Source organism: Myotis brandtii, unplaced genomic scaffold, assembly GCF_000412655.1.
Source record: "Myotis brandtii unplaced genomic scaffold, ASM41265v1 scaffold105, whole genome shotgun sequence".
NCBI classification, from domain to species: Eukaryota; Metazoa; Chordata; class Mammalia; order Chiroptera; family Vespertilionidae; genus Myotis; species Myotis brandtii.
The window spans coordinates 6,144,164-6,158,486 of record NW_005353538.1 but is presented as its reverse complement, the minus strand read 5'-3'; the positions used below and the strand labels follow the sequence as shown (position 1 = coordinate 6,158,486).

The window sequence follows — 14,323 nt, the reverse complement described above, 5'->3', positions numbered from 1 at the left end:
AAGCCAGGCTGATGGCTGCCAGCACAGCGGTGGTGGCGGGAGCCTCTTCTGCCTCCTCAGCAGCACTAAGGATGCCCGACTGCAGCTTAGGTCTGCTCCCTGCTGGCAAGTGTACATCCCCCGAGGGCTGCCGGGCTGCCAGAGGGATGTCTGATTGCCAGCTTAGGCCCAATCCCCCTGAGGAGCAGGCCTAAGCCAGCAGGTGGTCATCTCCCGAGGGGTCCCAGACTGCGAGAGGGCACAGGCCGGGCTGAGGGACCTCCCCCCCCCGAAGTGCACAAATTTTTGTGCACTGGGCCTCTAGTACAGTCAATAATATTGTAACAACTATGTGTGGTGCCAGATGGGTACTGGAAATATTGGGAGGGGGGGAGCACTTTGTAAAGTATATGATTGTCTATCCACTATGCTGTATATCTGAAACTAATACAAAATAATATTAAATGTAAACTGCAAACAAAAGAATAAAATCTTGCCATCTACAACACCATGCATGAACCTAGAGGGTATTATGTCAGACAAAGACAAATGCCATATTATTTCACTTGTATGTTGAATCTAAAAAAACCAAAATAAACAAGCAGACTAGAAACAGACTCACAGATAGAGAACATTTGGATGGTTGCCAGATGGAAGGGGGTTGGGAGGATGGGTGAAAAAAAGGTGAAGGAGTCAGAAATACAAATTGTAGTTATATAATAGTCATAGGTATGTAAAGTACAGCATAGGGAATATAATCAATATTATAATACCTTTTATGGTGTCAGATGGATACTAGATTTATTAGGGTGATCATTTCCTAAATTATATAAATGCTTAATCATGGGTTTTACACCTGAAACTAATATAATATGTATGTCAACTGTAACTGAAAAAAAAAAAGGAAGGTGCTAAAACATTTGAGAATCTAGTGAATGACAGGCAGAAACTTTACAGAAAAACAGAGCACAGAGGATGAAATCCTAACCCTTTGTAATACAAGATGAACAATGTGTCAACCATGTGAACAGGCACATGCACAGATAAGACTATTGGCTAATGGGGTGTTACCTTGGCAACTGTTTGTTCAGCAATGGTGCTGGGCCGCCGCTGGCGGGCATCGAGCCTCTGCTCCACAGGAAAACTGCTCCTATGTGATTTCAAGCGCTCCACCAACAAGTAATAAATGGCAGCGAAGTGATTGTAGCTCTTGTTCTGCAAAGACTGAAAGAGAAAACAAGTGCTGAAGGCCAAGAGCCATAAAAATCAATTCAATGATCTATACCTGTCTAAAAAAAGATGGAAGAAATAATGTTTTCTTTCTTACAAACAGAGTAACAAAGTATGCCTCAAAATAAAAGCTGTTCCAGAGTTTAGAATAAAAGACAGATCGTTTCAAGTTTCTAGCTTTAATTATATACAGGGTGATACCTTTAAATGACAGGCCCTTTGATATTAACAGGATCCATTTATTTTTCTGCATTCAGAGAAAATGCCATCACTGTCTCATGCAGACATTCCCCAATGCTATCATGTGGTCCCATCTCATAGCTGTAACTATGGCGTAAGGTCGGTTAGCAACCTGAGCCCAGAAGCTCTAAATCTATAGCTTCTACACAAGTACAAGCCACTGCAAACTCCGAAGTGACTGATTAAAGTCTTTGGGGAACTTTCTGGTGATTATTTTAGGCTGGAAAATGACATTTGGATGCTATATTGAGAGACTCTGTGTCTCTGTTCCTAGGTAATTTTTTCCTCTTGCTTTTGCAATCCAGCCCTCTTGAAACCTTGAATATAAAGTTGCTTCCCAATTTTTCACATCCCTTGTCCGTCAGATTTCCCAGGGTACTAAGGAAACAGAGAAACAACTGCTCCTTTCACTTCCAATTCCACCTGACAGTCTGCATGGGCGCTGTGCAGTACACCTCAGAGGGCAGAGTACTCAGCACAAATCCCAGACCAGTGGAACTGTGCTCACAGCTGCCACTCTGTACCTACTTCATGGACAAGTACAGGAAAACATCAGAGTGCATGACAAGCAAAGCAGGAAAGCCAGTCTGGTTTCACTTATGGCTACACTGAAGGAAAAGGCAGTATAGTTCAGAGCACTTTATATTCACAAGGAAGCATTTAATATTTTTTGTTATGGTCCCTCCTTAAAAGTACTGTTTTCTGTTTGTTTGTTTTACTGTTGTGTAGGTATTAAGAATATGTATATCTTATGAACATGCTATTAAGGAAAGAAAGAAATGAAAGTGACGAGAAATTTTCTAGGTTCAAACCTTCTCGTACTTCCATATCAGGAATCTACCTGTTTTTGTCGTCTCAGTTTCTCCAGTTCACAAGCTAAATCCAGTTGGCTTTCCTAAATCTGATGCCTACCATTCTTGTTTTCTGCTCAGCCCTCAGCCTTGTTCCATAGCTGCACATTTATGTTCCATATAAACTAGTTTATTACCTATGTGAAACGTTATGGTTCATCTTAGAAGAAACTTGCTACTTTGTATTTATTAAGCTTCTGTCTTTGTCTTTTTCTCAGTCCTATATACTCTGAGTGGCCAGATTATTATGACCGGCCAGATTATTATGACTACCCCATCAGTACTTCGTTGGACCCCCTTTTGCCTTCAATACTGCGGCGACTCTTCTTGGCATTGACTCCATGAGATGTTGAAAGGTGATGCGAGGAATCTGACACCATGCCTGATGAATAGCACCCTCCAGTTCTGTGAGATTTGGTGGTTGTGGAACCAGCTGCCTGATGGCTCTTTTAACTTCATCCCACAAATGCTCAATTGGATTCAGATCTGGTGATTGTGGGGGCCACCTAAGCAAGGTAAAGTCTCCCTCATGTTCTTGAAACCACTCCTGCACAATACGAGCACCGAGGCATGGCGCACTGTCTTGTTGGAAGAAGCCGTCTCCATTGGGATACACCATCAACATGATAGGATGAAGTTGATCAGTAACGATACTTAGGTATGTTGTGCTATTCAAACATTTATAATGATCTGGCCCTCTAGCAATTTCAGCGGGAAATTATAGCTAATTTGCCTACAAACGTCAGGTGGTCATAATAATCTGGCCACTCAGTGCATACCATTCCTCTTGAGTTTTTTGGCAGATGGGGCAAAGGTAGGAATTTATACGTTGAGTAAAAGCAAAAAAACCACACAAACGTCTGATTAATCTTCAGGGAATATTGAACAGTATGTCTAGGTGCTGGGGATGGCCATGCTAAATGACTAGGCTGATAGGTATGAGCATGAAATTACAAGTTACTGAGTACAACAGAATCCTAAAATTTTTTCAGTCAAATCTCTGATCACTTTACCTCAATGGTTTTCTGCTGATCTATTCCAAGGCTGTGCATCAGTCGCAGAACCTGTTCATTAAACTCCCCAATGGATGGCTCATTTTCTTGGCCTTGTGGATAGAGAACAGGTCTCTGTACAGGAACTTCTATGAGCATCCATTTATGCTCCTTGATTTGAGCTATGGTTAGCCTTTTGGACGGGTCTAGGACCAACATCCTTCGAATAAGGTGCTCACAATCTATGGAAAACACAATGGTACAAAAGTCACGTCAATCGCCTTGCACTTCAGGGTGTTTGCTTTATTCATGTGACTTTGTACAATGGCAGTAATCTTTGTGTCCTCCACAGTGCCTACTGGAAAGCAGAAGGTCAAATGAATAAATAAATACATAAAGGTTACTTATATTTGTCAAGTACTTAGGGTGAATGTTGACACACAAAATTAACCATCACTGTGAATGAATACTTAAGAAAAACAGGAGGCTGCAGGCCTATCCAATTTTGTGCTAAATGAACTGCTTTATCAACTGAAAATATCTAGACACAGACTTAGATTTCCACTAGAGGAAAAAACAAGCCTTCTTCCTAAAATAAGCAAATAATAAATGATCCTCAGTTATGTCTAAGACTCTGTGAGGCAAGAGCTAGCCTGTGGACTGTTGCTTTCTCCTCATCAGTGCAACTGAGACAAATGTATGTGAAATATTACTTACTCCTGATTACACTAAGAAAACTGTACTGCTGCAAGTCTGGGCACCAGCTTATTTCCTGAGCTGAAATCAAGCTCTTTACCATCCCACATAAGCTTGGATCATTTGGTAGGCGCCAGGAATTCTGCTAAGTGCTTTATACAGATTAATTAATCCCCACAACAGCTCTCTTAGGAACTATGGTTTTTTCCATTTTATAAATTGAAGAAATGGAAGCACAGAGAGGAGATATGAGTGAACTTAGGATTGAAACCAGGCAGTCTGGTGCTAAAGTCTACACTCTTAACTATTGAAGCATCATTTCTACCGTTTCTAGGAACAAAAGCATTAAGGGTGATAACTAAAAACTAATCTAAGGAGTAAACCTAACTGCTGCCTATGTGCACGAATTTCGTCTACCGGGCCTCTAGTCCAATATAAAACTTAATTCAATAGTTTTGCCAGTTGGTTTTCAAATTTAATTTAAACATTTTAATTTTGCAACTTCCTGCCAAAAGATATGAGAAAATCCATTTCAAACTTAGAGTAAAATGGTTGTGAATCTGTATCTACAAAGAACTTCTCTAAGGGTAAAACAAATGCGGGACATTTATAGACGGAGAGTAAATGGGGAGACTTGTGTTTTTAATCTGGGAAACTTGTTGTTTTCAGTCAGGAAGGCTGGAACTTTCCTCACCTACACGGAGAGAGCTGCTTATTTCTATGGCTTTTAAAGTAACTCAGTCACTTCATTTAGCACCCAAACTCTCAGAAAAAGGGAGGCTTTGCCTACGCGTTTCATTAGGAGCGCAGACTCCGTAGTGCCCAATTAGTAAGATGAACAGGTTGTTACCTTCTGACATGAAATATGGAATCCGGAATCTTCCTTCCAAAACCCTTTGCCTCAAAATAGGAAGAGTGGGTCCATCAAAAGGCAGAGCTCCACAGACAAGGACATAAAGAACAACTCCCATGCTCTAGGGGAAGAAAACAACGGGGTCATTTTCATACCGAGAACTTCAAACACTCTTTGTTTCCCAAAATATCCCTTAATATCCTATGGACTAAAAAAATTTCTGTTTGAATGTACTATTTTCTTGAATTTGAAAAAAAATCTGAAATGCTAATTATTACAATAAAGTATCCTATAATAAATATCAAAATATGTTAATCATTTGATTTCTACTTAATTTTAAATTACTGCTGATGTTAGAATGAGAACATCTGTCCTTAGAAATTCTTTCCTAGAATCCAATTCAAGATGCTCAACTAATTATAGTCCAATGGGTAAGGAAAGTATGAACTACTGCCTATGTGTCAGATACAAGAGCTTTAAAGATGAGCCAAAGTACCAAGTATTATCCTTATAGATGCATTTAACACAACACAGCAAAGCAAAGAAATACCCAAATATCCAGCTGTGGTCCTTCATACTGCTGCCCTTCAAAGACTTCTGGGGCTGCATAAGGGGGGCTGCCACACCAAGTTGCCAGCAGTTCACCACTTTTAAAGAAATTTCCAAAACCGAAATCTGTTGGAATGGAAATAAATGTTACTTTCATCTATGGTCTCAAACTATACTGAATTTCTCTGTAACAAATTTTATATGCTATATTAATGTTATCACTGCTATTTACTTTGTGAGGAATGGGATGACATCTATCCCATTTTCCTAGCACTCAGCATATATTCAGCATTCAAAAAATATTTCTTGAATGAATGTATAAATGAATCAAGTTTTCTTCTCAAAGATAATAAGAGATTAGAAAAAATACTTTAATACTGTATTTTTAAGGCTCAAAGAAAATCCATTGGTGTGGACAACCAAATTGAATTTGATAATCTCAGAATTTTAATTACTCCATGATTTAAGAGTTAGCTGTCTTATATGGTCTACAAGAAAGGAACTAAATGAGTAAAACTCTAAGAGATTTACCTAAACACAACCAAGTAAATGGCTGTTCCTACAGTCATTATCCCAGGGCAGCAAAATGTATAACCTTTTAAGGCAACTGAGTACAGTGTTTCCTAAGTAACAACTCTCTAAGTGCTGGCCCATGCATCTTGATATAGGCAGATACCTACCTGAAGAGCTAACTAACATGTGATGGCTACATGGCCCAGTCACAGGCCACCTATCACCAGTACTTACTCATTTGTGGAATGCAGTGGCATTATACTTCGAAACAGTTAATGGCCTTCCCCAATTACTCATACTGAATCTACATCTTTGATATACAGCATGCACTCTGGAAATACTATACTCACATGCCTTCAATATGCATGAAAATTACAGCAGAATTCAGTGAGCTCTGGTATAAACACAAGCTTGTGCCCTTCTGCTCAGCCTTCACATAGTCTCATGTACTTACTGAGGAAACAAGTTCCTATTATTTTGTCAGGTATAGCCCCACTGTTCTGTTACAGCCTGACTGAAGAACACTGCCCTAGTAACAGGTACTGGCTCTGCACAGCACTGATGGACAGTGAGCGGCCCCAGGGGACTGGATCAAGTCTCTAGTGCCAGACTGACTCGCTGTGTGACTTTGGATCAGTCTTTGTGAGCCTTAGTTTCCCCATCTATAAAGCTGAAATAATAAATATACATAGTCAGCAGGATGTTGTGGGAATCCAATGATAATATAAACTCACAATCTTCACACCTTGAGTTTGTACCTTACGTGGAAGCATTCTCTCAGCTAGTTGATGTAAAGCTGGTGGCAAGCAGCAGTGACAGTAACAACAGTCACAATCTCCAACATTACAGCTTCATGGCAGAGTACAAACTAGGAAGTTAGGGAGAACTAGAGCTGGCCTCTCATTTTGCCACTTTCTAGCTTCAAGTCCTCTAGGAAAGTAATTTAACTTCCCTGAACCATAGTTTCTGTATCTATAAATGTGGGGATACCCACCTGCCAAGATAGGATGCTGCGAGGATTAAGCCAGATTAAGAGTATAAAATGCCTGGAGCCTATGTGAAACGAGCTCCCTTCTCCTTGTGTGGAGCATCATTATCAACTATCGCCTTTCAGAGAAAAAGGTCCTGAGAAAACACACAAGAAAGGTAGGAAAAGTATAGTGGAGCTCAAGGGTTCAGAAGAGAAAAGGGTGCACGGCGGAGAGCCTCAGGCGCAGTCTACACCTGGGGGAGCAACACTGTGGTCTGTCCTTGGCACCCAGGAGTACGAGACAATGAGAACTTCTTCCTTCTCAGGTTCAGTCCTATACTCTGTTTTCCAAAAAGACTGTGAGAAAGGTCTTATTTTCTCAATACCACCTCTAAGACTAACGACTCACCACACAACATATGTCCACATTGATACACTTCTAATTCTCTAGAAAACCTATATTCTCAAATGAGTCAAGAACTACATGTTCAAATAACATTTAAAGAGGAAAATGTTAATTTCACGCACACAGAAAAGCACACGGAGCTCTGCATGAGTGTTTGGAGATCCTGAAATAGGTCCGATAATTGCTGTGCTTCAAACCATAATCACAGGATGAGTTTTAGCACACGTAGTTGAGGATACACTCCAAGCAGCATTGTAAAGTTTTAACGTCTCAAAAAGCCATTCCAGAACTCCTTCATTCTGAACTTCCCTGGACTCTGGTGGAATGAACTCAGGGGTGACTGGGCAGGGGCTGGGCAGGAAGCAGCCTGCCCTTTTTATTGCCTGAGCTTGCTCACTGTACATTTTCTAGGCATGAAGAGGCGAGGGCAAGGAAAGCGTCACGTGCTTGTGGCATTCCAGGCTCAACCTTGGCTTTACATGCCTAGGACACAGAAGTGTCTTGTTAACTTGTGAGGAGTGGTACCAAGCAGATGTGTACTTCTATCTCCTGTAAGTAACTAAAGAAAACTGGAACTTGAGCCTGTAGAAACAATAAAACACCAAAAGACAATGAGGTTTATGAAGGCTATTATTAATGGCATATATGCAGATGTTTTCTATAAGCTTGTCAAAGTGCTTATACACATTGTATTTGTAATCAATCATCTAATACACCAGTGAAGGAAAACTGTAGGTCAGGCAGATTTGGAATCAAATCCTGGGTTTTCACTTAGCTGTGTGATCTTGGATAAATTACTTAACTTCTCGAACAGAGCCTTGGTTCATCATTTGCAAAATGGGGATAATACCTACACTTCATAAAGTCTCTGTGAGCAACTTATTGTATATTATGTCACTACTTATAAATAGATAATATATAATGCATGAGTTACTCAAAAGAATAGAAGAATAGTAATTCTTCCTCTTCTTGCTTTACTTATCTGCCTTCTCCATCAGACTAAACTCCTTGAGAGTAGAGAGGGGAATGATATATGTCTGAACTCCCAGCACTTAGCACATGCTCTCTGTAGAGAGCAGCCGTTCAATGAGGGTTTGCTGATGAATATACTGTCATCTCTCTTGGAAGTACTTACTATGTGTCAAAAACTTCTCTAGGCCCTCTGAAGATGATTTCTTCTTAATAACCCTCTTTGGTATCCTTATAGGATTATTAAGAGAAAGTGAGGGTAGAAAGTTAAGGACCTTGCTAGAGTTTATACTAAGTTGTAGAACTGGAATGGAAACAAAGCCCTCACTGTTAACTGCCACCTTTGTGTCCTTCCTGGCACAGTGATTTGTAACTATTTTTGAGCAAATTAATAATGGTCAGGTTTAAGAAGTGGCAATGGAAAGGCATTTAAAAAGAAAAGCTTTTTTTATTTCTTCACAGGAATCTGGATGACTTGCTTCACTCAGTCTGCAGCCTTCTGCCTTGAAGCACACAGTAAAATGAAGGATGAGCAAGAGGGATGAGACACGAAAATGGCACAGCTATGCAGGATTTGTTTCTTATCGCCATTTATTCAAATGCAATGCATTAATGTGTCATCCTACCAACCAAATTCACTGCATTCTTTCATTAAACATTTGAGTGCATACATGGATCAACCACTGTGAAAACACAGAAGAGATTCTAACTACAACAGAGGATAATAAAAGACAGTACATTTTCATCTGAATTTTGGAAAGCATTAAGAAAACAATCACTTGAGCATTATTCCTCTTTATGCTAGACCCAGATCCAGCCTGGCCCGCTGGAAAGGAAACATTCTTCTAGTTTAATTTCTTCTGCAGTGCTCTGATCTGTAAGTTAATTCCTAACACGATGGCCGCTATGTCCCTCAGGCGTTGTTTCCTGTTTCTCTGTCATAAATTGTATGCCATATAATGTTGAATTCGCTTTGTCATGAATATTTATTTTATTGTTTGGGTTGCAATTCAATACTATTGTTATACTGTTATTTATTTTGATGCTTTGGCCATTAGGAGCTAACTCAGGTTGGCTCCTTTCAACATGTCATGTCTTTTAAAAATTTCATTTTAGCCCTGATCGGTTTGGCTCAGTGGATAGAGCATCGGCTTGCGGACTGAAGGGTCCCAGGTTCGATTCTGGTCAAGAGCATGTACCTTGGTTGTGGACACATCCCCAGTAGGGGGTGTGCAGGAGGCAGCTGATGGATGTTTCTCTCTCATCAATGTTTCTAACTCTCTATCCCTCTCCCTTCCTCTTTGTAAAAAATCAATAAAATATATTTTAAAAAATAAAAATTTCATTTTAAGTATTTCCTTATTTTTTGGCAACAGAAGATGTTCCAGGCTCATCTTATATTTTCCCTACCCCAGCCTTGAAATCAACCACTTTTCCAGAGGGGACCTGGTTCCCTTTACAGAGGAATTACATTTAGAAACCAAGACTAGGACCTAGAGGAGCTCATTACAACTGGGATGTCACTGCTTCTAAGCCCTGTCAGCAGACAGTTAGGAAATATATGTATGAGTGCTAATTCATAATAAATACTTGTATTTATTTTTGTACCTATCTATATGTATATATGTTTTCTTAAAACCCTTCATTTCATACTGATACTTCTCACACTGATCCAGGGTTCAGCCTAGAATTATTTTGATACTATTTTTATTCATACATAATTGAGCAACTCTGAAAAAATTTTGAAGGTATAAGTGAGGCAGGATAGAAAGAGGTTAGGGGAAGCTCCCAACAAGTGGAATGAGGAAGTAGGAACAGACACTGCAAGCCTGATAAACTGCTAGGGCCTCTCACCAGAGCCCCCACTTCCATGCATGATCAAAGTGAGACAGTTTATGGCAGGAAATCACTGAGGTGGTGACAGAAGTCAACAAGAACTGGCTAACACCAGATCAATCCAAGATGGAGAAAAAATTCACTGGAAACTGACCCCTAAGCTCGTTATACCATCATTATAATGAAAATTGACACCACAAGTAGGAGGGGGCACCAAGGGTGAAAAATACCAGGGCATTTCAAGAACGGAAGGACTTGTATGCATGCATATAAGCATAACCAATGGATGCCGAGGAAAAATAAAGGAGACATATGTACTACTATCTGTAACACTTTAAACAATAATAATAAAAAAAAGAACGACCATTTTAGGAACAAGACCCCCCTCCCAACCAGAAGGCAGGCACAGAATTTGACTCCACAAAGTTCAGGAACAGCCCATGCTTATAAACACACAAAATCCCAAGAACTGACTGATCACGCTTGCCCTTCACTGGCGAGTTTGCTCACCTCCCTGTGTATTTGGCTTCTTTCAGAGCAGCGCCTGAGAGACTTACAGGCAGTGGCAGCTCCTTTTGGGCTTACCCTCTGACCCTGACTCCAGGAACCCACATCCTGGCCTCTTTCCCTTAACCTACATAAAACTTGCTTTCCCTTTCACTCCAACTATGATCTTGACTTCTTTCTTGCACAAAGTCAAGAACCTGCAGGTCATGGAATGCTTAGGGGTCCCATGTCGGGTTGGCTTTGGTGACATAAAGAAGTTTCTTTCCTCTGCAGAAATTTGTCATTTGGGTAAGAGTAATTGTACTCTCCCTCATAACATACCTTGAATTTGTCAGATGAACCATGATTTTCAACATTTGAAAATAGCAGGAAAAAGACAAATCTTCCTAAAAAAATATCTTAGCTTCTCAATTTTAAGAAAGTTCAATATAAGATCATAATAAGTTTTAAAAACAAAATGACAACTAGTCCTTCAACACTGACTAATAAAATCCAAAAACTTTATGTCATGCATACTTTGGGTTAAGCATTACACACTTGATATTTCTGCATTTGTTCTCTCACCTAATCATGATGACGGCCCTGTGAAGTGCTGGTAAGTATCATCACCCTTACGTTACAAAGGAGGGAACTGAAGCTCAAAGTGGTTAGTTGACTTGCCCAAGTATCTACAGGTCCTTTGAATTCCAAGCCAGGGGTCCTTTTTCACTATATCACAGATGTTCCAAGAATACCACGAGTCAGAGAAGTTTAATCCAATTTCACATCAGGCGGAGAGATTTCCTAATTTATCCCTCTGCCAGCAGACCTTGACAAGTGAATGCTATGTTAATAGCATCCTAATAAGTGAATGGGAATAATTAAGATGTACACAAAGTAAATGTTAGAAATCTATACCAACATTCGTTTTAGGACTCTATCTTCATTTTAAGACTGCATGAGGTGTTAACATACCTATCTTGTCCTTTTCACGTGAAGATGATCCATGCTCCTGTCCCTATGACCCTAATGCATGTACTCCAAGGTTTTACTCTAACGATAATTTTGAGATTTCCTTATATTAGCATATTCTCTTACCTGGTTTCTGTGTGACCTAAAATGTTTATAAAAGAGAGAGTTTGGGGTAGAGTATTTAACCACAGAAAAGATAAATTACTGTTGACTGGCTCTCATGGAAATTTATTTGGCCTCGAAAGCTGAATCCTCTAGGTATCTCTTATCTAACTAACCAGTAACAGAACATGAATATATTTGAAAACAGTACTAGAACTGCTATTATTGTTTTCTGTTCCTGATGCTTACTGTCTGATGAGGACCAAGCACATTAGAGAATTCTGTGGTGTCTGTTGGAGTGAAGTAAATCAAACATTAGCATGCATACAAACCATCTGGGGAACCTGCTAAAATGCAGATTCTAATTCAGTAGGTCTAGGTTTGGGCTTGAAATTCTGCCTTTCTAACAAGCTCCAAAGTGATGCTCATGCGCTGGCCCCTAGACCACTCTTTGAGTAGCCAGGAAATAGAGATAAAACAGAAGCTGTGGAAAAAATATGGACGGTGCTAAACAGCGGACTGTTTATTGTTGCAAAATGATTATAATTACTAAATACTTCAGGATTTTTACTTAAATGACAGAAAGACCAAGTAGAAGATGTCATTAGGTAAACTATTTAAGTCATTTTTTACAAAAAGAAAAAAGCAAACAAAATATTGAACATCAGTCTTTAAAGCTAAGAAAAGATAAACAATTTCTAGGAATGAACACAACCAAGGCAAAACTCCAGCAGGGTGTTAAAATGTCTAATTTAGAATTAAAAAAAACCCTCCTCCAGAGCAGCACATGGCTTTAGGGTTAAGTTTATCCTGGTTTCTAAAATTATCAGTAGAATTCAGATATGTAGACTCACTGAAGAGTTACACCTCTTTTGTAACTATTATAATAGGAGCGAAGAAGACAATTATGAGGAAAAGAAAGCTGACAGATGAAAGGTAGGTGCGTGGTAGAGATGAAGCTGACCCATTGCACAAACTGAATAGCCATCAGCCAACACTGATGTCAACGCACACTTTATTGCCCACCAGCAAGAAAAGGCCAGCTGCATAGTTGACTTCCAAACATCAGTCACTCCCTCCCTGCCTGACCGAAGGGCACAAATACAATCAGCACAGCTGAGATGGAATGCCATCTTGCTGACCAGAGCAAGACAGCTATTTGTCCAATGAGAGAGTTCAGTGAAATAAGAAGCAAATCAATTCCTTAGTCCAAAATGGAGTGGGGAGGTGGAGGTGGGAAAACAAAGCAATATGAAACAAACCCTGCAAGCTCTCTTCCATATTCCAGGCTTAACGTGCTGCTAGGGCTAAGTAGGCTTGAAGGATAAAGATAAGGTCTCATTGGGCTTGCTGAGGCAAAGCTGTTTTACATTTGACCTAATGCTAGTGGCAGGAGAATAATAAAAGAAGACTTCTAATAAATATTTTACCAATGAAATATGCCTCAGGCTCCCCCACTCTTTTTTGGTTCCAGGGCACAAAACTGGAATTTTATATACAAAAACCTTGTCTCAAGGTCTTCTAGCAAGCAGGAAGATTGTTAGAAGCAATAATGGGAGATAGCGGCCACTCAGAAACCCTGGGTCAACTCCTAAAGGAAGCACTGGCCTTCGGCTAAAGACAAGGGACTTGTGATGCACAGGTCAGATTAATGAGTCTCATTACACATTACTAATTATACTGAAGGTCCCTCAGGAAAAAAAATTAATTTGCATCAAGCAGAGATAATTTAGAATATAAATGGTAAACTTTCTTTATTCCTCTGAGGATTTGTATTTAATAAGGCTTTAAGGACTTGGTAATAAAAAAAACCCCACATATAGTGTGGGGGTTTATATAGCTATAAAAAATTTCAGGATTTGTTTTCATATGGGATCAATTACACATTAAATACAAACACCAGCTTCCTTTAATTGAGTGTTACATGGTGTCAGCAACAATTTATTTAACGAACACTAAAATAGTACTATGTACCAGGTACTGTTCTAAGCATTTTACAAATATTAACCAGTAACCACTAGGAGATACAAACTTCTATCATTCCCTCTTTACAGTTAAGAAAACTGAGGACAGAGAAGTTAGGTAATGTGTTCAAGGTCATGCAGCTGGTAAGTGGCAGAGCCAGGATTCAAACCCAGGCAGCCTGGCTCTGGCGCCCATATTATTATCTACTACCCTCACTGTCTCTAACGTTATCCCTAATCCCTACAATGTTCCCAAGGAACAGAGTAATCTCTGCCTAACAGATATGGAAACCTAGACTCCAAGAGGTTAAATAATCAGCCCAAGGTCACAAAGCCAGAATTTGCACCTGAACTGCCTGATACCAACTCCACATTCTTTATGTGAAGCCTTGTTTGAACTGTGATATTTGTGAAAACTTCCTTCAGGTAATTCATACATTTTTATCCTTATCTAACTATTTATTGCTAACATTTCAGATTAGGAAAGTTAAATAATAAAACTAAATATCCTTCATCTATTTATTTTCAACTTTATGCTTAAATAATCATAGCAAAAATAGCTAGGAGAAAAGAGTACTCCAATTATTAATACTAATGAAAGCCAATATTTCTTCGCATTTTGCCTCTTACTCTGAATGTCCTAACACTCATATTTTGCGAAGGCTGGAGGTCTCATAATTGAGGCACCGAGCATACACAGCTGTGGATGAACCCA

The 14,323-nt window shown here is 39.6% G+C and overlaps 1 protein-coding gene across 1 annotated transcript in view; it reads right to left on the bottom strand.

Annotated features, from left to right (window-relative positions):
- The window catches only part of SIK2 (salt-inducible kinase 2), a 166,292-nt gene that overhangs the window by 30,398 nt on the left and 121,571 nt on the right, over positions 1-14,323 (bottom strand). The window contains exons 8-11 of the mRNA XM_014540099.1: positions 5,392-5,516; positions 4,839-4,962; positions 3,314-3,534; positions 1,051-1,203 (exon numbers count right to left, since the gene is read on the bottom strand). Of these exons, the coding sequence (XP_014395585.1) occupies positions 1,051-1,203; positions 3,314-3,534; positions 4,839-4,962; positions 5,392-5,516 (623 nt within the window). The remainder of the gene's footprint in view (positions 1-1,050; positions 1,204-3,313; positions 3,535-4,838; positions 4,963-5,391; positions 5,517-14,323) is intronic.